The sequence below is a fragment of the Physeter macrocephalus genome, chromosome 5 (genome assembly GCF_002837175.3).
Source record: "Physeter macrocephalus isolate SW-GA chromosome 5, ASM283717v5, whole genome shotgun sequence".
In the NCBI taxonomy this organism is placed as follows: domain Eukaryota; kingdom Metazoa; phylum Chordata; class Mammalia; order Artiodactyla; family Physeteridae; genus Physeter; species Physeter macrocephalus.
Window position 1 is genome coordinate 82,875,268 of NC_041218.1, and position 21,152 is coordinate 82,896,419.

The 21,152-nt window shown below is 34.8% G+C and overlaps 1 protein-coding gene across 1 annotated transcript in view; it reads left to right on the plus strand.

The window, feature by feature from the left end:
• Positions 1 to 21,152, plus strand: part of PCLO (piccolo presynaptic cytomatrix protein) — a 318,762-nt gene that overhangs the window by 237,452 nt on the left and 60,158 nt on the right. Inside the window, exon 10 of the mRNA XM_024129854.2 lies at positions 17,609 to 17,734. Coding sequence (XP_023985622.2) covers positions 17,609 to 17,734 — 126 coding nt within the window. The remainder of the gene's footprint in view (positions 1 to 17,608; positions 17,735 to 21,152) is intronic.

Below are 21,152 nucleotides of genomic sequence, written 5' to 3' on the forward strand. Positions count from 1 at the left end.
AAGATACATGGCATGCATATATTTCCTTCTAATCTGTGTGTTGTCTTTTTATTTTCTTAAAGGTGTATTTTAAAGAAAAGTTTTAACATTTTAATGGAATTCAATTTATTGATATTTTTTTTGTTTGTGAACCATGCTGCTCTTGATAACGTATTAACAACTATCCCAAGGTCAAAAAGATTTTCTCTTGTGTTTTATACCAGAAGCTTTAAACATTCAGGTCAATGACCTATTTTGTGCTGGGTTTTGTATATGGTATGAGGCTGAGATCCAGGTTCATTTTTTTGAAGCACTAATGGATATCGAATTGTACAAGCACCTTTTGTTAAAAAAATATGTCCCCCATTGAATTGCCTTGGTATCTTTGTCAAAAATCAATCTACCATTAATACAAGAATTTATTTCTAGATCCTCAATTCTGTACTGTTTGACTATATGCCTAACTGTTACACTCTTTTGCTTACTATATAGCTTTATATTACATTTTGAAGTCTGGTAGTGGAAGTCCTCCAACTTTTTTTTTTCAAAATTGTTTCGGCTATTCTTGATCCTTTTAACTTCCATATTTTTTTTAGTGTCAACTTACTGGGATTATGATGGAGGTTGCATTGAAATTATAGATCAATTTGGAGAGAATTGCTCTCTTACCAACATTGAATCTTCTAATTCATGAACATGTAATACCTCTTCATTTACTGAGATATCCTTTCATTTTTTTCAGTAAAGTTTTATAGTTTTCAGTGTACAAAACTAGCATTTCATTTGCTAAATGTCTCCCAAATTATTTTGTTCTTCTTGATGCTATTGAGAATGCAATTGTTTTCTTAATTTCAATTTTGGACTATTCATTGCCATTTTATAGGAATACATTTGATTTTTGTATATTGACCTTTTGGCTTATAATCTTGCTAGTGTTTTTAGTTCTAATAGTTTTTTGTGGAGTTCTTAGGATTTTCTACATGCAAGATTATGTTATCTGCAAGAAAAGACAGTTTTACTTGTTCCATTCCCATGGGGATAAGTTTCATTTTTGTCCTTATTGCAATTGCTAAAAGTGTGGTACAATACTGAACAGCGTAGTGAGAGCAGACATCTCTGCTTTGTTCCTAAAGAACATTAGTGACTAGTTGTGACAACAATGCAGGAACTGTACCACCTGCTATAGAATTCTTTCCTCTCTTCCCATTTAATACTCACTGGAAGGAGTTTTATTGGCCTAAAATTTTAAAAATCTGAGCAGAAGTATTTAAGAACAGCTTTAAAAGCAAACAATAGCTAGTCAGACTTTCCACTTTCTGTTAATCGATGGAGATCTCAAACACTGGCAATATGATTAGGCATTGAGTGAATTATATTTTCATATTTGGAAGAGGATAGGGAGTTTACATACATGCATACATACATATATACACAGCAAATAAACCCTCATACTCACTACGGTTTATATTTCAATAATTTTTTAATGGAAATGATTACATTTGTGATAATTGCCTTATTTACATAGTTTGATTAGTCATTATATTGTCCCAATATGCAACCAAAGAAATTATGTATGCAAAATCCTAAGAAAGCAAATGAAAATCTTAAATATGTTAAAAAGATATGAAAATAATTGTACTGTTTACTTTGCACTTGCATATTTTCTATTCGCTTCTGAAATAATTTGAAAGTATAACCATTTCCACCAAATACTGATATCATTCTCCTCCTTTTTTTCTTACTTATGAGTGTTTACAGAGAAAATCCACAAACTTAAAGTAGAGGTGACTTAGATAGATAATGTGTATTCAGACTTTAGATGGAACCTTCTAGATGGTAAGAGTAGTTCTATATCTCTTACCCAGTATTCTCAAAGATATGATCAGCAAATTGGTTTAAAAAAATACCCCCATGTTCCATAGAATATGTTCCATAGTCAATAAAAATACTGAAACAAAAATTTAGCTACCTTTTTTAACTGTTAAATTTACTTGAAAATTTTTCAAATAATATAGGATTACAGAAAGTAGAGTTATGATAAACAAAGGCCTATCTTTCACTTGCCCACTGTAAAAAAAATAAATAGTTCATACTGAATATAGATTCAGCCTTAACCTAGCTGTGAGGCAGATACGGGAAAAGCCTGTGGCGACCACTCTGCTTCCAAGAATTTGCAAGACACTTGAAGAAGTGGAGCTAATACATAGGAAGCAATGAATACATGAGACTGTCTAATGAAAATTAAAATATGACACAAACCATGGGTACATGTTTATACATGTACAATTTTTGTACTGCAAGTCTTCATTTGCTCAAAGAATTTTATCAATGGGATATAGAGAACACATCTTTCCCCATTTTCTCATGAAGATTTTCATTTCTTTTTCCTCTTTTAGAGATCTAAAAGGCAAACCTCCCATCTGGCTTTCAGCTACCAGTAGCTAAATAGCTAAATACATGTATCATTTTCAACTCTCTTTGTATGTATACGTAAAATGAGTGTGTGTGTGTGGGGGGGGGGTGCGTGTGTGTGTTGTGTATGTGTATGTGTAGATAGCTGGATGGACGGATGGATGGATAGAGCGATCGATCCTCAGTAAATTATGGTAGTAGTGAAAAATATAAAGATGAAAATAAAAGCCATCGTAATTTGACAATTTATATTCTCCTTCCTTTTTATTTTGTTTATACCCATGTACACACACAGTAGGAGTATATTGTAAAGTAGTTTACATACATATTTTTAATATAGTGTAAATTGCCTAACAAAGACATTTTCCTGTTACATCAAAATTTCTTCATAAACATAAATTTAATTACTTGTTTTTATCATGTTTGTAGATATTTAATCATCTACATCAACCATTCCTCAATTGTTGGACATTTGTGCTGTCTTCCCCTTTTCAGTATTATAAACAATACCACAATACTACAGTGAAAAAATGCTGCCATGATATTCATTATTTCCTTAAAATATATAGGCCACATGGGGGTTTTACTTAGGAAAAGAGTAAACAACCAGCTGTGGAAGGCCAACATTTTAGTATCAAAAGGTTGGACTGCCCCTGGTTCTTGAAGGAAGATATGATTGACTTGGTTGAATAATTTCCTAGACTTGGAGGAAACTGAAACCCAGCTGCTCAGGGATAAGCAGAAATTGTACTTAATCCCCTTGATAAGGAGGGCTGTTTGGCTAGGGGTCCTTATATCCACCAGAGTAGGGAGGGGATCTTATGGTTAGACCATTTAAGACCCTGCTAATTTGACCAGTTCATGAGGCAGCACATAATACTGAGTCTTAAATTTAGGCCTTAGACCATAATTATTGCTGGTTTTTTCTTTTCAATGACTTTATCATTGCAGGAAGACAGATTATTTTTGTTTGGGTTTTTCTTTTTTTTTTTTTTCCATTTTGTTTTGATAGAACACAGAGTACATAAAAGGAACCAAAGTTAGGGCCAGATCATGGTGGACCAGACAAGTAAAGAATCTGAATTTAATTTGATAGGTGGTATGGGTATCATTGAAATCATTGAAGCATGGTTTTGTCTTGTTTGCTTCAAAGCTGAATTCTGAAAGTAGCTTAACCATAATCAAGTAAGGTGCACCAGGTGATCAAATAAAAATGTTTGATCACTTTTATTTGAGACTACACTGCTGTCCTCACATGTGGTATATAAAATAAAAGGGAACTGAGGCAAAAATGTGAACTCTGCTTCATGCAGTTGATATAAATTATAGCTGACATGCACTTAACATGCCTCCAATGTTATTTACATGAACACTTCATGAGAAAACTTTTTCTTTAAGGCCAAGTCTTCTTAGAAAGTTAAAACAATTTTGTCATATCTTCTGTTTCTTGTGGAACAGGAAGAAAAAGTGTCACTGTCCATTTGGGAACATCTGTGTTCCATCGTAACTGCTGCAAGTTCTGGGAAACTGAGCAGATTCTGGAGAAGGTGCCTTGACCCCCAAATTTCTCCCTCCCCATTCAGGATGGCTTTTTCTCTTTCATTCTTAGCAACAGTCCAAATTATGTATGACATAATTTCTTGCAAGCCTTTCAAATTATTTTTAGGAATAAACAAAGTATACAACTATAGAAATAAAATACTATTTGGACTGAATCTCTTCTAAAATCACAGTTTCTTCCTGGTACATTTTAGTGAAAGCTTGTGTGTATTTCCTTAGTGACAAAGGAAGTATCTACTGTCAGGACTAGTTCCTCATTCACATCATCACTTATCCTGACATCTGTCAAGATAAATATTGCTTGTAGAAGTGTGTTCCTGCTAAGGAAGTGACATTATAGGCCATGCTTCTAACTGGAGATAGATGAACATATTTTTCTGAATAAAGCAAAATTAAAGGAATTAATAATTGATTCTGTGAGGATACGATGGAGACATTCAAGATGTTTAACCTACAGGTTAAGGTGATGCTAATGTTAAATATAAGGGTATAAATGTAAAATGTATATGAATGGGCCAAGGAAAGTAGGTAATAAGAAATGAGATTCAGTTAAAGGAGAAAGGATTTATACTGATCTTCTAGAATATTTTTTTGACAATTAGAGCGATGAGCAAATTTACATAGAAAGAACAAGGACGTGGGACTCAAGAAGAAAATGGGCTCTAATATTAGCTTTTTTACTTGCTAGCCAACCTAGGCAAGTTTCAAACCTTCCTTGGTCTCAGCTGCTTTGTCCTGAAATGGTATGGATAGTAACTAACATGAAAAGTTATAGAGATGATTTAAAAACACAAAAAATAGAATAAGACAAATAGGAGAAACTCTAGAAATGTTAGTTACTTTCTTTTTTCTTCTATCCCTGAAGATGATACTGAAGAGATTAGGAACAAATAATATATTAAGTATAAAATAATATGAACACAAGGTAGAGACACAAATAGAATTCATTGGTTCAAAGTCATATATTTTGAGACATCTGACAACTAAAAGTTCAATAAATCTGATGTAGTAGAAAACTAGATGAAAATAAATAAAAGCAGCTCACTTTTTGTTTAAAGCACAATTTCAGTGGAATGTTTATTCTTAGCCTGGTCACTTAACAACATATAACGTTTCTTCTCCATTACAGATAGTAGTAACAGTTTTTTTAAATAGAGTAATGAATATAACCAAAATAATTTTATTAAATAACTCTTTAGTCAAAAATATTCCCTGATATATACTGGACAGCAGAAGCTGTTGAACTTCATTGAATACCTCCTTCACCAAAAGCAAATTGATTTCGATGAGAACAGGTTTAGCTTGTAGCACAAAAATTATATGGACACCTGGATTTTATTTATAGTATCCCTAAAGTGACTCAGCAAATTCAGAACTTTTCTCTCCAAATCAGTTGCTCAACTACTCCCCCAAATAGTGGTAATTATAATATTATTATGTTACCAGGCCTGTATATACTTTCTTCTATATAGATTTGTATACTAAGATAAAGATATGTAAGTATTAACTACTTATTCATTTAACAGATATGTATATGCCATTCATCTTTTTAACACAAATGGTGAAATACAAAAATGATAAAATCTGTAATACTTAAAAAGTAACACTTTCATCTTTGTAATGTCTGATAAAGATATAAACAAGTCATAGACATTTATGCATCAATAGAAAAATGGAAATTATATTGATAAAATGAGCACAATCTGTCCCAACTAATCAGTTACAGCTTCAGATTAAATGGTACAGTATAATCTGCAAACTGCCTAAGCCAGAAATGTTTCCTCTCCTCATTACTGACTGAGAGATACTGACTCCCCAACATTTTTTATGTCTTGGTAGTTTCTCCTTTTAATGCCTGATTGTGATGTCTCTCATCACTCTTCCCTCTGCAACTGAATGAGAAAGGGAGGGGCTGGATATGCTGCTCTCAAACCCACCCTTTCTGATTCCAAACCAGGTTCCCTGGCCCTAACCCAACAGGAGACTCATCACTAAGCCACTTATTTATTTGGACTAAGAGTTTGGGCTCCGCTTTAGCATTGCCATATATTAGGTGTTGTCTTGAGCACTTAACCTCACAAAACTTAATTTTATTTGTGTAAAATAGAGGGTTTCTTGTTTGTTCTTTTACTTTTAAGATACATTGAGTTAATATACTTTTACAGACATTTTCTAAGAACAGAATACAATACAAATCTATTATTTTTAACATCACTGTCACTGATGCATCAGCCCCGCTTGGGGAAAATTAGGCATTTCAGTTTTCATCCATTCATTATTCATTGAGTTATATATTTAGTGCAGCCTAGATGCCATGTATTTGCTACATATATTATACCATAACCCCGGCATTGCAGAACTGATACACAAATCTTCATTTGTGAAGGTCAAAACGTTATCTATTCATGGCCTATTTTCCCTTTATCTCCTACCCTCTATAGCTGCTCAGTCACTTGTGGTAGCTACGATAAACATAAAACGTTCCATAGGTTTTGCTCCCAAGATAAGGTCCCTATATATTTTGTGCAGAGAAGACTCAGAATACAACATTCATCTTTGTATTAATTTTCTATTGATGCATAACAAGTTACCACAAATTTAATGGCTTAAAACAACACACATTTAGTATCTCACAGTCTTCATGGTTGAAGAAATTAAGCATGGACTGGGTGCCCTGGTAAGGATCTCATAAAGCTGCAATCTATGTGTTGGCCAGGCTGTGTTTTGTTCTAGAGCTTGGGGATCTTCTTCCAGGGTCACGAGGTTGTTGGCAGAATTCAGTTCCTCCAAGTTGTGGCACAAAATTCCCCATTTTCTGGCATGCTGTCAGCTGGGGACCACTCTCAGCATCTGCGGGGCCCACTCAGTCCCCCTCACACATCCCAGTTTACTTTTTTCAAGGCCAACAGAAGATTCATCCTAGTCTGCTGAGATGGAATCTTACATAATATAATCATGGTGGTGACTATCGCATCACCTTTGTCAGGTCCTCTTGGTTAGAAACAAGTCACAGGTACATGGACTCAAAGGATGTGGTTTATACAGAAATAATTCACTGCGAGTCAATAGTGTATGTCTGCACAATCTATTCTGTTCAGAAGTACAAAAGGAACACTTAATACTCTATTTTGAATTAGGATATTATTTTTCTGCCTACTATCTTTTGTTTAAGTAAAACTGTCATTTGGGAAAGCACATCATAGCTTTACCCTAAAATAAGGGTAAACTATTTTCTTTCCAGTGACATCATAGGGTTACATAAGCATCTCCCAGTACAACGTTTTTCTTTAACACATGTAGTAGATGACCCTACCCCAAGTCCTGGCCTGCCATCACTGAGATCAGTATCTAAACAAGTCAGTATTAAAGCCATATCTATAAATTGACCCTATTTTCTCACTTCATAGCATCCACTTTCATATCAAAGAATCAGTTCATTTTGGACCCTACGTACTGCTAAATGGAATAATTTTTTATTTAGATATAGTTGACATATAATTTTATATTACTTTCAGGTATACCTCCTAATGACTCAGTATTTGTATATATTGGGAAATAATCATCATGCTAATTCTATTAACATCTATCACCAAACGCAGTGACAAATTTTTTTTTCTTGTGATAAAAACTTTGAAGATCTACTCTCTCAGCAACTTTCAAACATGTAATATTGTGTTATTAATATAGTCACCATGCTGTACATTACATCCCCATGACTTAATTTATTTTATAGCTGGATATTTGTACCTTTAACCCCCTTCACTCATTTTGCATGCCTTCCCACCCCCTGCCTCTGGCAACTACCATCTGTTCTCTGTATCCCTGAGTTTGATTGTTTGGTTGTTTTGGTTTTCTGTTTGTTTTCTTTTAAGATTCCACATATAAGTAATGCCAAGTAGTATTTGTCTTTCTCTGTCCGACTTATTTCACTTAGTACAGTGCCCTCTAGGTCCATCCATGTTGTCGCAAATGGCAAGATTTCCTTCTTTCTTATGGCTGAATAATATTCCATTGTGTATATATACCACATATTCTTTATCCATTCATCTATAAATAGACAAGCTATAGTTTGCTTCCATATCTTGGCTGTTATAAATAATGCTGAAGTGAACACGGGGGTGCATGTATCTATTCAAGTTAGTGTTTTCATTTTCTTCAGATAAATACCCAGAAATGGAATTGCTGTATCATATTTAATTATTTAATTTTTAATTTTATGAGGAATCTCCATACTGTTTTTCATGATGGCTGCACCAATTTACATTTCCCCCAACTGTGCAGAAGTGTTCCCTTTTCTCCACGCCCTCACCAGCACTTGTTATTTCTTGTCTTTGGTGATAGCCAGTGTAACAGGTGTGAGGTGAAATCTCATTGTGATTTACATTTCCCTTATGATTAGTGATTTTGAGCACCTTTTCATGTACCTGTTGACCATCTGTATGTCCTCTTTGGAAAAATGTCTATTCAGATCTTCTGCCCAGTTTTCAATCACATTGTTTTTATTTTTGTTATTGAGTTGTATGCATTCTTTATATATTTTGGATATTAACCCCTTATCAACTATATGATTTGCAAATATTTTCTCCCATTCAGTAGGTTGCTTTTTCTTTTCCCTGATGGTTTCCTTGCTGTATAGACGCCTTTTAGTCTGATGTAGTCCCACTTACTTATTTTTGATTTTGGTTGCCTTTTGCTTTTGGTGTCAATCCAAAAAATCCTCACCAAGGTCAGTATCAAGAAGCTTACCACATGTGTTTTCTTCCAAGAATTTTATGGTTTCATTCAACTCTCTGATCCATTTTGAGTTAATTTTTATGTATTGTGTAAGATAATGGTCCAATTTCATTCTTTTGTGTGTAGCTGCCCAGCTTCCCCAACACCATTCACTGAAGAGCCTGTCCTTTCTCCATTGTGTATTCTTGGCTCCTTTGTTGTAATTCACCATGTTTGTCTGGGTTTATTTCTGGGCTCTCTCTTCTGTTCCATTAGTCTACGTGTGTTCTTATGCCAATGCCATACTGTTTCAATTACTATAGCTTTGTAATATTGTTTGAAAATTAGCATGATGCTTCCAGGGAATAAATTTATTTTAATTGCCTTTTATAGGAGTATCGTGCAAACCCCTCAGATTTTGTCTTTATGCTTGTAGCTTTGCAACTGACTTATATAAGCTAAAATATAGAAAAAATCCTTGTCTTATTGTGTGAATGAAATGTGCATTTATGATGTGGAAGTCCTGAGAACTACTCTTCATGAGAATTATTTCTGAAGCATTTCAGGAAGAGGAAATTCTATGCCCTTTTAGTAAAAATACTTTATCAGTACATACATCATCTGCCATTTGAAAGATGTTGCTCAACAAATCCAAAATACCAGTGTCTTTTGATGTATATCCATGACTTATCTTCCTTATTTCCCATGCCAATGGCCATTTCAGTCTTATGGCAGGCCAATTTGGACCCATCTCATCCAGTATGATGTAAGTGTGAATAGCATTTTATACATGCTTTGAATCCCATGCAATATTTTTGCCTTAATATTATTCAAACTACAATAAAAAAGACAACTGGTGAACTTTTGTTCGTGGAAATGTGAAATACGATGTTCACTTCAAATTCTTCATGTATGTTTACATATTTAAGACTAGGATAAAGGATGTTACACAGCAGTTGGCTGGATTAGAAAAAGCTAATGGGAATAGATGAGTTTTTAATTTGCATGCCCAGACTTAGAATTGGATTGTATTTGGCATGAATGTGGTGTTGCCATTTTGATATTTCTGGAAACAGTCAAATATGGATTGCTAATAAGGCAACTGATATACTTTGTTGTATTTGTAGAAATGTTTTTCTTATAATGGGCAAAAGTAAGTAAAGTTAAAAAACAAATAGTGAGGGCTTCCCTGGTGGCGCAGTGGTTGAGAGTCCACCTGCCGATGCAGGGGACACGGGTTCGTGCCCCAGTCCGGGAAGATCCCGCATGCCACGGAGCGGCTAGGCCCGTGAGCCATGGCCGCTGAGCCTGCACGTCCGGAGCCTGTGCTCCGCAACGGGAGAGGCCACAACAGTGAGAGGCCCGAGTACCGCAAAAAAAAAAAAAAAAAGTGAAATATTCTTTAGGTCTTTATAGTCAAGTATTAATGAATTAATGTACCATTTGATAAGACATGCAAAGGAAATGATTATGGACTTCTAATATAATTTGCTTTATTTTCCTAAATATTTACTTGGATAATTGATAACATTAGTCAGTGTAAGAGTGTAAAAATAAATTTTCACAGCCTTATGCAGGAATATAATTAACAAGAACTATAAAAATAGATTTAATTGAACTATCCTTTGGAGACTTTTTCATTATCCTTAGTACTTCATTAGCATTAATATGTATAGAGACAATCCTTCAGCCCAACGAATGACATGACTAAACTATGCAGTAAATCTTCTTTCTGTAATAACTCTATGATGAATAATAAACTCTATTGATTTAAAGACTACTATTCATAAGATAGTATGTTCACTGATAAAAATTTTGCTTTTCCTTCATGCTTAGATGTAGAACATGATAGTGTTGAAATGAGAGAAGTATTTTAGTTTTGTCCACACTTAATGCTCTAATTATAGCATCATAATATTTTCATGTTATTTTAATAATAGAAATGACATTTTTGTAAGACTTTAAAATATCAGAGCTTTTAATGTAACATGTTAATAAACATGTAAAATTAAAGTAGATTTAAACTGCAAATTTAAATGCAAATGTGAAGATTTTTCCTCAGTATGCTCATGTTTATTTTATGCACAGCTTATTTTTTAATTTTTTTTATTTCAGGTTTGTCAAGGTATAATGGACTTATAAAATTATAAGATATTTAAAGTGTACATCGTGGTGATTTGATTTATGAATACATTGTGTATGAGACTAAGTTCTACTTTCTTAGCAGATTTAAGATTCCATGCTTTCACTGCAGGGGGCGTGGGTTCAATCCCTGGTCAGGGAACTAAGATCCCGCGTGCTGCACGGTGTGGCCAAAAAATAAATAAATAAATAAAAATAAAAAATAAATAAAAGACAGTGTTAGCAACTATAGTCACCAGTCAGACCTTTTCCAACTTACAGCTAAAACTTTATACCCTTTTACCAATTTCTCCCTATTTCCCCCATCCCCAACCTCTGGCAACCACTCTCTTTCTATGAGTTTGACTTTTTTTTCCCCACATATAAGTGATACCATGCAGTATCTGTCTTTCTCTGTCTGGCTTATATCCCTAGCATAATGCCCTCAAGGTCCATGCATGTTGTCCCAAATGGCAGGATTTCCTTCTTTCACATGGCTGAACGGTATTCTATTGTATATACGTACCACATCTTTTTCCAATCATCCATCAATGGATACTTATGTTGTTTCCATTTCTTGGCTACTGTGAGTATTGCTGTAGTGAACATGGGAGTACAGATATCTCTTCAATATCCTGTTTTCATTTCCTTCGGATATATACCTAGAAGTGGGATACATGGATCATTTGGTAGTTCTTTTTTTTTTTTTTTTTTTTTTTTTACTGTTGTGGCCTCTCCCGTTGCAGAGCACAGGCTCCGGATGCGCAGGCTCAGCGGCCATGGCTCACGGGCCTAGCCGCTCCGCAGCATGTGGGAATCTTCCCGGACCGGGGCACAAACCCATGTCCCCTGCATCGGCAGGCAGACTTTCAACCACAGCGCCACCAGGGAAGCCCTGGTAGTTCTTCTTTTAATTTTTCGAGAAACTACCTTACTGTTTTTCTTAGTGGCTGTACCAATTTACATTCCCACTAATAATGCACAAGGGTTCACTTTTCTCCACATCCTTGCCAATGTTTGTTGTTTTTTCTTGGTAAAAGCCATTTGAACATGTGTGTAGTCACATCTCGCTGTGGTTTGATTTGTATTTCCCCGTTAGTGATTTTGAACACCTTTTCGTGTACCTGTTGGCCATTTGTATGTCTTCTTTGGAAAAATGTCTATACATTTCCTCTGCCCATTTTTTCAATCAGACTGTTTATTTTATTTTTTGTTATTGAGTTGTATGAATTCTTCTCTATATATTAATATATATTTTCATATCAACACCTTATCAGAAATATATTTGCAAATATTTTCTCCTATTCCGAAGGTTGCCTTTTCATTTTGATGGTATCCTTTAAGTCCCTTAATCTCCCTTCATTCTTTTTCATGCTTTTTTTCTTTTTACTCCTTTACTTGGATGGATTCCACTGCCCTGTCAAATTCACTGATCCTTTCTTTCACTTCTCTAGTCTGCTGTTGAACTGGCCTATGAATTTTGCAGTTCAGGTACTGTATTCTTCAACTCTGTAATTTCTGTTTGGTATGTCCTTATATTTTCTGTTTGTTGAAATTTACACTTTGTTCATGCATTGTTCTCCTACCTTGGTGAGCATCTTTATGACCATTATTTTAAACTTTTTATAAGTAAATAACCTATCTCTATTTCATTAAGGTCTGTTTCTAGACTTTTATCTTGTTCTTTTATTTGGAACATATTCCTCTGTTTCTTCATTTTCCTTGACTCTCTGTGTTGGTTTCTGTGCACTGGATAAAACAGCCACCTCTCCCAATCTTCATGGAGTGGTCTCGTGTAGGAGATAAACATTATCATTCCGCCTAGCCCAAACTCTTGATTGTCTATCAAACCTTTTTGATTGTACAAGCTGCCTTCTTTGTTCTTAACAGCTCCCAGTAGTTGAGGGTATGCCAGGACCTGTTTTGATGTGGGTATTTTCTCATTCACCCCACGTGTAGGAGTTGCTCAGCTAGTTTCTGGATTTTTTCCAGTGGGAATTGCTCCATGTATAGCTGTATATTTCAATGTATGCATGAGACAAGGTGAGTTCAGGAGCCTCCTATGTTGCCATCTTGGACCAGAACTTTATTTTTTTATTTATTTATTTTTTTAATTTTTATTTTTTTAATTTTTTTATGGACCAGAACTTTAGAAGTGACTACATAATAGTGTATTGATCTCATAATTATAAAATACATACGCTTGAAAACACCAATGCATTTATTTATTTTTTTTTAAACATCTTTATTGGAGTATAATTGCTTTACAATGGTGTGTTAGTTTCTGCTTTATAACAAAGTGAATCAGTTATACATATACATATGTTCCCATATCTTTTCCCTCTTGCATCTCTCTCCCTCCCACCCTCCCTATCCCATCCCTCTAGGGGGTCACAAAGCACCGAGCTGATCTCCCTGTGCTATGCGGCTGCTTCCCACTAGCTATCTATTTTATGTTTGGTAGTGTATATATATATATGCCCATGCCACTCTCTCACTTTGTCACAGCTTACCCTTCCCCCTCCCCATATCCTCAACTCCATTCTCTAGTAGGTCTGTGTCTTTATTCCCATCTTGCCCCTAGTAGGTAAGTCAGAAAGAGAAAAACAAATACCATATGCTAACACATATATATGGAATCTAAGAAAAAAAAAAAGGTCACCAATGCATTTAAATCCTAAGATTATCAATATACAGTAATACTTTTTCTTAGTGATTTTGTTACTTTTATCATCGAACTTCTCCTTTTTTATAAATATTTCCTATATATTTTAATGGATTTCAGAAATTCAGATTTCCCTATGAGACTTCCTTAACCACATTTATGCTTATATGGTGTGAAATTACTCTAACTTTTTGTGATCTCTTTTCCTAAAGCTCCTATGTTCATTATAGTAACTGTTGGCCTCTCTACCATACTGTGAACTCAAGAGCAAGACCAGTGCATTTTCATGGCATCTAACTGAGGAAGCATTTTAGCAATGTTTCTAGATGGAATAGAAGCAGAGAAGAAAATAAGTTTATGTTGATAAAAATTTGTAAAAGTTGAAAACAATGATAATATAAATACCAGTTATCAAGGACCATTTAGATTTAAGCATTTCAGTTAAAAATTAATGTTGCTTCTTGAGTTTATCAACTCTTTTTTTGGAATTCTGCTTTTTAGATTTGAGCTGAGGTGTTTTATCTTAAGTGTCTTTGTTCATTTTATCTGCATTCAATACATAAAATATCAAAGTACAACTATAGAAGCGTTAAATCAAAATGTCCAGATTTAAATTCTTAGAAATTGTGTAAATTAAATTTGTACTTGTGACATCCAAATTAGGATACAAGCAACTATTGTAAAATAAACAAAAAATGTTATCTTTCCTGGGTTGTTATTTTCTACCTTGCTTTTTCTTTCAAAGATTTTTAATATTTCTATGCTACTTTATTATATATGTGAAAAACATTTACTATATGCCTGAGTAGTTTCTATATACAGTTGACCCTTGAACAACAAGAGTTTGAACTGCATGGGTCCACTTATATGCAGATTTTTTCAATAGTAAATACTGCAGTACTACCCAATCCATGGTTGGTTGAATCCAGGGATATGGAACCGAGTATACAGACGAACCTTGTGTACGGAAAGCTTCTATAAGTTATATGAGGATTTTCGTCTGCACAAAGGGTCAGCACCCCTAATCCCCATGTTGTTCAATGGTCAACTGTATATCAAATCTCATTTCTTATAGCATTTTCATGGCTATATATTACTCCCATTTTACCAAAGACACTGAAGCTTATAAAGTATATTTAGAAAGTTTTGAATTCACTAGCATGAAACTGTAGTTTACAAAACTAAATAATTATTGTGTCATGCTACTTTATTAAGATAGATATGATTGTAATTTCCTATCACAGATCCTTTACTACAGGGTTTTAGAATGTACTTGGTCATTAAAAATCAAATGACACGAAGGACCCAACTATTTAATCCTCAAGACAGTGTCATCTACAGAATGAAACTATAATCAAATTTTTAAAAATAGTCACGTTAATTAATAGATTTTGAAGTTCTACTTTTTAGCTATACCTTTACAGTGTATAACAATTCTCTTTGTAGATTCTAAGCATATGGCTGCACCATATATTATATAGTGCTGAAATTATTTTTATGAGCTACATTTATATTCTAATTTTTAAGCTTAAAAAGAAATAAGTGGGACTTCCCTGGTGGTGCAGTGGTTAAGACTCTGCGCTCCCAATGCAGGGGGCCAGGGTTCGAGCCCTGCTCAGAGAACTAGATCCCACATGAATGCTGCAACTAAGAGTTCACATGCCACAACTAAGGAGCTGGCGAGCCGCAACTAAGGAGCCCACTAGCTGCAATGAAGGATCTGGCAAGCCACAACTAAGGAGCTCTTGAGCTGCAACTAAGAAGCCCACCTGCTGCAACTAAGGAGCCCATGTGCCACAACTAAGGAGCTGGCAAGCCACAATTAAGGATCCCGCCTGCCACAACTAAGACCTGGCAAAACCAAATAAATAAAATAAGTAAAATTTAAAAATTAAAAAAAGAAAGAAGTAGGACCCATGCCACAGCACTCTAATACTCCACTATAGCGTAAATTATGATAGGTTTTGATATAAGGCAAGATCTTGAAACTATGGCTTTACACTAAGGAAATCTCATGAATCATTTTTTGGGATCTCAGACTGACCATGTCTTAAAATTGGTATGGTTATACTGACTACTTAGAATTTCAGTATCTGTGTGGGTTTTATGAAATCTTTAATAAGTGATGAACTACAACTTGTGAGTGATTCAACCATGGAAAGTGAAACCAAACCTTAAAGAATCTGTTTTATTTTTTTGGATAAATTCCATGGAATAACCCTTTAAATATGACCATCTATTTTTTTTTTTTTTTTTTTTTTTTTTGTGGTATGCGGGCCTCCCTCTGCTGCGGCCTCTCCCGTTGCGGAGCACAGGCTCCGGATGCGCAGGCTCACGGGCCCAGCCGCTCCGCGGCATGTGGGATCCTCCCAGACCGGGGCGCGAACCCGGTTCCCCTGCATTGGCAGGCGGACGCGCAACCACTGCGCCACCAGGGAAGCCCGTGACCATCTATTTTTAAGTCCTCATTTTGTAATTTCTAAAATGTCTTAGTACACTAAAAAAAAAAAAAAAATCTAGGCTAACCTAATTGAATGAAGAGTGGCTAATAACTTTCCTTCATCTTCTACCCTTTATTAGTATCTATCTAATGTCTTACTGTAGAATCAGTCCTGGTGAATCTTTAAAGGCTAATGTGTAAGAAATCCACTGTCTCTATCCAGGCTTAGTTGAGACTAAAAATCATATAGTAGATGATAGTCTTCATTCATCCAGTTATGTTCAGCTTGTATCATCAATCTCTACAAAGAACAGTAACACTGAACCAAGAAACTTGTGACAGAAAAGCTCCACAAGTGGGGCCAGAGAGAGCTAGTATCTTGCTTAACTCTGACCCTTGACAACCCCTTGTAGAAGAACACAGTTAATTTGTTTCATTTTTGTTTTTGTTTTGAGGCTAAATCATTTTTCAGAACACTTGCTATATTGTAAAAGTAGGTCTGGGGGATAAGGATGGAGGTGGGGGTACTAGGGAAAGAGAGGGAGAAAAGAGGGGAAAAACAAGGATGGAAAGATGGAAGGGCAGGAGCGGGGGAGAAAGAAAAGGAAAGACGAAATTCATTTGGAAGTATCACATCACCTAGAAATAAGAAACAGTATTTTACCAAAATATATCCCTACTAGATAAATGAAGAAGGATTCCATAATTCAGCTACTACTTGTTGAATGTTTGGACTGTGTTGATGCTGACTACAGGGATGGTTTTTGAAGAGTTAAGTAGGAAGGGAACAGGATTTGGAAGAGAGCTGGCTTTTAATTTTGGAGATTTTGAAAGTTGAAAATGGTACTTCAATCACTGAATGGAAGGAAGTTTATTTTAAAGAGATAATTGTGTCTTCAGTAAAGGAGAATTCTGCTTTCTTTTAGTGCTTTCATTTTAAAATCTTGACATTTGTAACAAAAATATATCTGGTGCTGTATACACTAGCCAATTTTTAGATTATTTTTTTAAAAAGATAAAATATCAACAGTTTATTTCTGTCTCAGTTAGATTTCTCACAATAATCATTCTCCATGTTTCTTCGATGTGGCTAATTACAGAAAAATCTGTTCTGTGGAATAAGGAACAGTTTACTCAGTTGCTCATCAGTCAAGAATGCTTTTATTGTCCCTGTACTAAGTGCTGTATTAATGCACAAACAGTATTAGTTTATGAGTTAAGGCTGAAATGTGAATAATAATTCATGAGTTATGATCGTGTTTTCACTTTATCAGTTGCAGTCATTTATATGTTTACATTGTGTCTTCTCAATTTATGATGGCTGTTACTATCTTTTTGTAAGTTAAATGCTCCTTGATTTCATAAATGAATTATACACTGTGGAATTTCTTATACTGGGAACATCCTCATACAAAATTTTTGCAAAATATCTGATCAAAATGGACAGAGCCTTATTATATTACTGAATATGGCTAAAATAAAAATTATTTGTTAATATCAGATTAATCAGTATAGATCCTACCAAGATCTCAGAAAGTTCTCTTTCCTGTCAACTGTTATTGAAATCAGAATATTGTTCTTTTGATATTGGTATCCAGTTCCAATATTCATATTGTAGTTAACTTCTAGATATCAGAACCCATTTTTTGTGCACCTTATAACTTGTGATAACTGTTGTTTCTTCTTATTGCTAATAATTTGCTTATTTTTCAATACAGGTAATGGATTAGGAATTAGAATTGTGGGTGGTAAAGAAATCCCTGGACATAGCGGAGAAATTGGAGCTTATATTGCCAACATTCTTCCTGGGGGAAGTGCAGAACAGACAGGGAAACTTGTAGAAGGTAAGAATGAGGATTTCAGAGTAAATTAAAATGAATGTGCTCATATTAAATATATCTTAATTTGATATGAATGTTTTCTCTTCTTTTACTGTCTAGGAAAAACTCTCCTTATGGTTAATTATGATATTTTGGTAGAGTAATATAAAGGAAGATATGTCCACAGCTATATTCATTTTATTTTCAATTGCATTGTCCTTTTGGCAGTTGGATTGCTATGGGAATATCTTGTTTAAGAAACAGTAATTAGTCAAGATTTTTTACTGACTGGGGCAATATTATATTTTTAAAAACACTTTGATTAAAAGGATTAGTGTTTCATAAACACCAGGAAAAATTATATTGAAATCAGAGCCATAAAAACATCACATGATTCAGTACATGCTAAAGTCAGGTCAGCAAACTATGGATGACCCACAAGCCAAATCCATCAGCTGCCTGTTTCTGTAAACATTGTTTCATTAGAACACAGCCAGGATTATTAATTTACGTATTGAACATGGGTGTTTTCCCACTACAGTAGCAGAACTGCATTCACAACAGAGACTGTATGGTCTACAAAGCCTAAAATATATATATTCTCTCTGACCCTTTCGAGAAAAAAAATTGCCAACTCCTGTGCTAGGTACTAGTCTATTCACCTCATTACATCATAAAGTATTTCAAAGTAATGAACTTTACAGATGTGTCTTATGGGCCATAAAAAGATGTTTCTTTCAGTAAAAGGTTACAGCTTGATTCTCAAGATACACAGTGATAATTTTCACTCATTAATTAGACGATGTGGTCATTTGCATTTTCCAAAACCTAACATAGATATAGTTTGTAAGTTTTCAGTTAGATTGCTTACCATGAATATTTTTATCATAAAGCAGCTTCAGTCTATCCTTTTATTTTTATCCCAAATTAAATGTTATTTAGAAAGCTTTTTTCTGTCGTTTCATCGTTTAATAAAATGTTGCCTGTTATTGTTTAAAACTCAATAATGTTAAGATTATTCCCTGTCATTGTCTTAAATTAAATATATTGGAACCTACTGAAAAAAATCCCTAGATATTTTGATAGACAATTCGAATAAACACAAACTTGAGGCAATATTTATTCATCACACTGTTCTGCTGGAAGCAGCTTGCCCAACTCACTAAGAGATGTTTTGAATATCTCTTCCCAGCTTCACACTCAGAACCATCATGTTGTTAGCTTGAACTGACCATGGTGAGAGTATTTACAACATGAAAATAGGCAAATGCTATAAATCAGGCCTTTTTTGTTCATTTATTTGCCTGTTGATTTTCAGAATGCCAGTTTACCAGGATATCACCACGTATATAACTGAAGGCATATTATTAAAAATATTCTAATGGTAATTATGCAACAGGGAAAATTGGAGGTTTAGCCAGATAGCTAAATGAAGGAAAAGTCTATATGAATCAAGAAATAACCATTATGAGCAAACACTGGGTCTCTATGAATTTTCTATGACTATAATCCTATCATGCCTAATGCTACTCTGTTGGTATTTTAGTCTAGTTAAGATACAGGAATTGAGGCCTGTTTGTAAGGATGGGAGTGATATGATTGCCTTCCGATAGTATACTTCAGAAAGAAATGAATATGCTATTTTTATTTTAAGATAAAATTTGCAACAGTAACTTTGCCTGATATAGTTGACAAAGATACTCGAATAATTTAAAGATAAAATTTCATACCCTTCTTTGTCCTTACACCATGAAAATCAGCAAATGCTACACATCAGGATGATTTTTATGTACAATTTCAGTGAAGCACTCTGTGATGACGTGATGCTGTTTGCATTTGGTAGCTTATGTGGCCATTTTTAAGTTCATGCACCTAAATTAATAATATATATAATACAAACTCATTCAAGAAAGGAAACTGAAATGAACCTAAAATTACATCTCTGATTTTATAAACTCAGAGACTGCCATTAAAGTCGTCATCATTTTTGGAAGTAATAGTTTTGCAGTTTATTTCATTGGGTAAAGTGGGAAATCATTAAAAGCTACGTGCATGTGACTTAAGATTTTACTTTTATTAATTGTATTATTTATTAATTCTCCCAAAGTTTTGCCAAGTGCTAAGCCAGGCCTCTCTATGACTATAGATCCTCTGATTATTAGAGTCCAGTTGTTACATAACTCACACCTATAATTTGTTATTTATGATTTCCAGATTTACTTTATTTTCTCTTAAAACATAAATCTTTAATACAACTCTTGGTAGTATTTCTGTTAGACTCACGATGCTATCTTGACTGTCAATATTTAGATCCTGTTTTTGCCAGTAGAACCCAGAATCTACAGCTGTCTACTGGGTTCTTCACCAGTCCAGAATCTCCCAATCTTTGTGCTGGCTGTCTGGTGGAGAGAGGGTGAAGGGCACAAAACAGATGAGTTTTAAATTAGAAATTAAAATCTAAACTCAAAATAGCAAGTCCTATATGGAAATATTTGCTGCCTGACACGTCTCTTTCTGATTCATTTGCACTTAAATGGGGAGTGGGTTTTGCTCTCAATCTTGGAAAATTTTACTGAAGCAACTCAGTGGTTGCATTTCTCCGTTACACAGTAAACACAGGAAGTCAGGGTTTGATGTTTGCTAATTCGTTGAAAGTGGATGTGATTTTCCTTAGTCTGGGCCTCCTCCACAATCAGAAGAACTGCCTTAAAAGATTTGCCTTATAAGATTTCTCATCTATTGGTCTGCGCAGCTCAACATCACACATCTTCTGTTCTGCCTTCCCGGATGGGAGTGGGGTAGGGGGAGCGTCTCAGCATTCATGGTTTGATGTATGCAGTTTAACACTTAATTGGGGGGCTTCCCTGGTGCCGCAGTGGTTGCGAGTCTGCCTGCCGATGCAGGGGACGTGGGTTCGTGCCGCGGTCAGGGAAGATCCCACATGCCGCGGAGCGGCTGGTCCCGTGAGCCATGGCCACTGAGCCTGCACGTCCGGAGCCTGTGCTCCGCAGCGGGAGAGGCCCCGCGTACCGCAAAAACAAAAAACAAAAAACAACAACAAAAAACACTTAATTGGGCACTGACCTGTAATTTTCATTACAAGTGTTTGAGTGTACAAAAAAGCTGTAGAGAATAATATGGCAAACAACCATGTACTCACCATATTGTTTTAAGTCTTAACATTTTGCCTATTTGTTTCATATTTTTAGGAGAGAGAAGTACCTATAAACCAATTAAAGCCTCCTGTAGTCACCTCTCCTCTCCCAAACCTCTCTTACTTGTCCAAAATAAACCACCAGACTTAATTTGAGATTACCCTTCACTTGCTTTTCTTTATAGTTTTATGTATGTATTCATAAACTTTATAAGGATTCATTTTGCTTGTTTATGAAATTTTATATAAATGATAGTTTGCTGTACATGTATTTTTGCCACTTTTTTT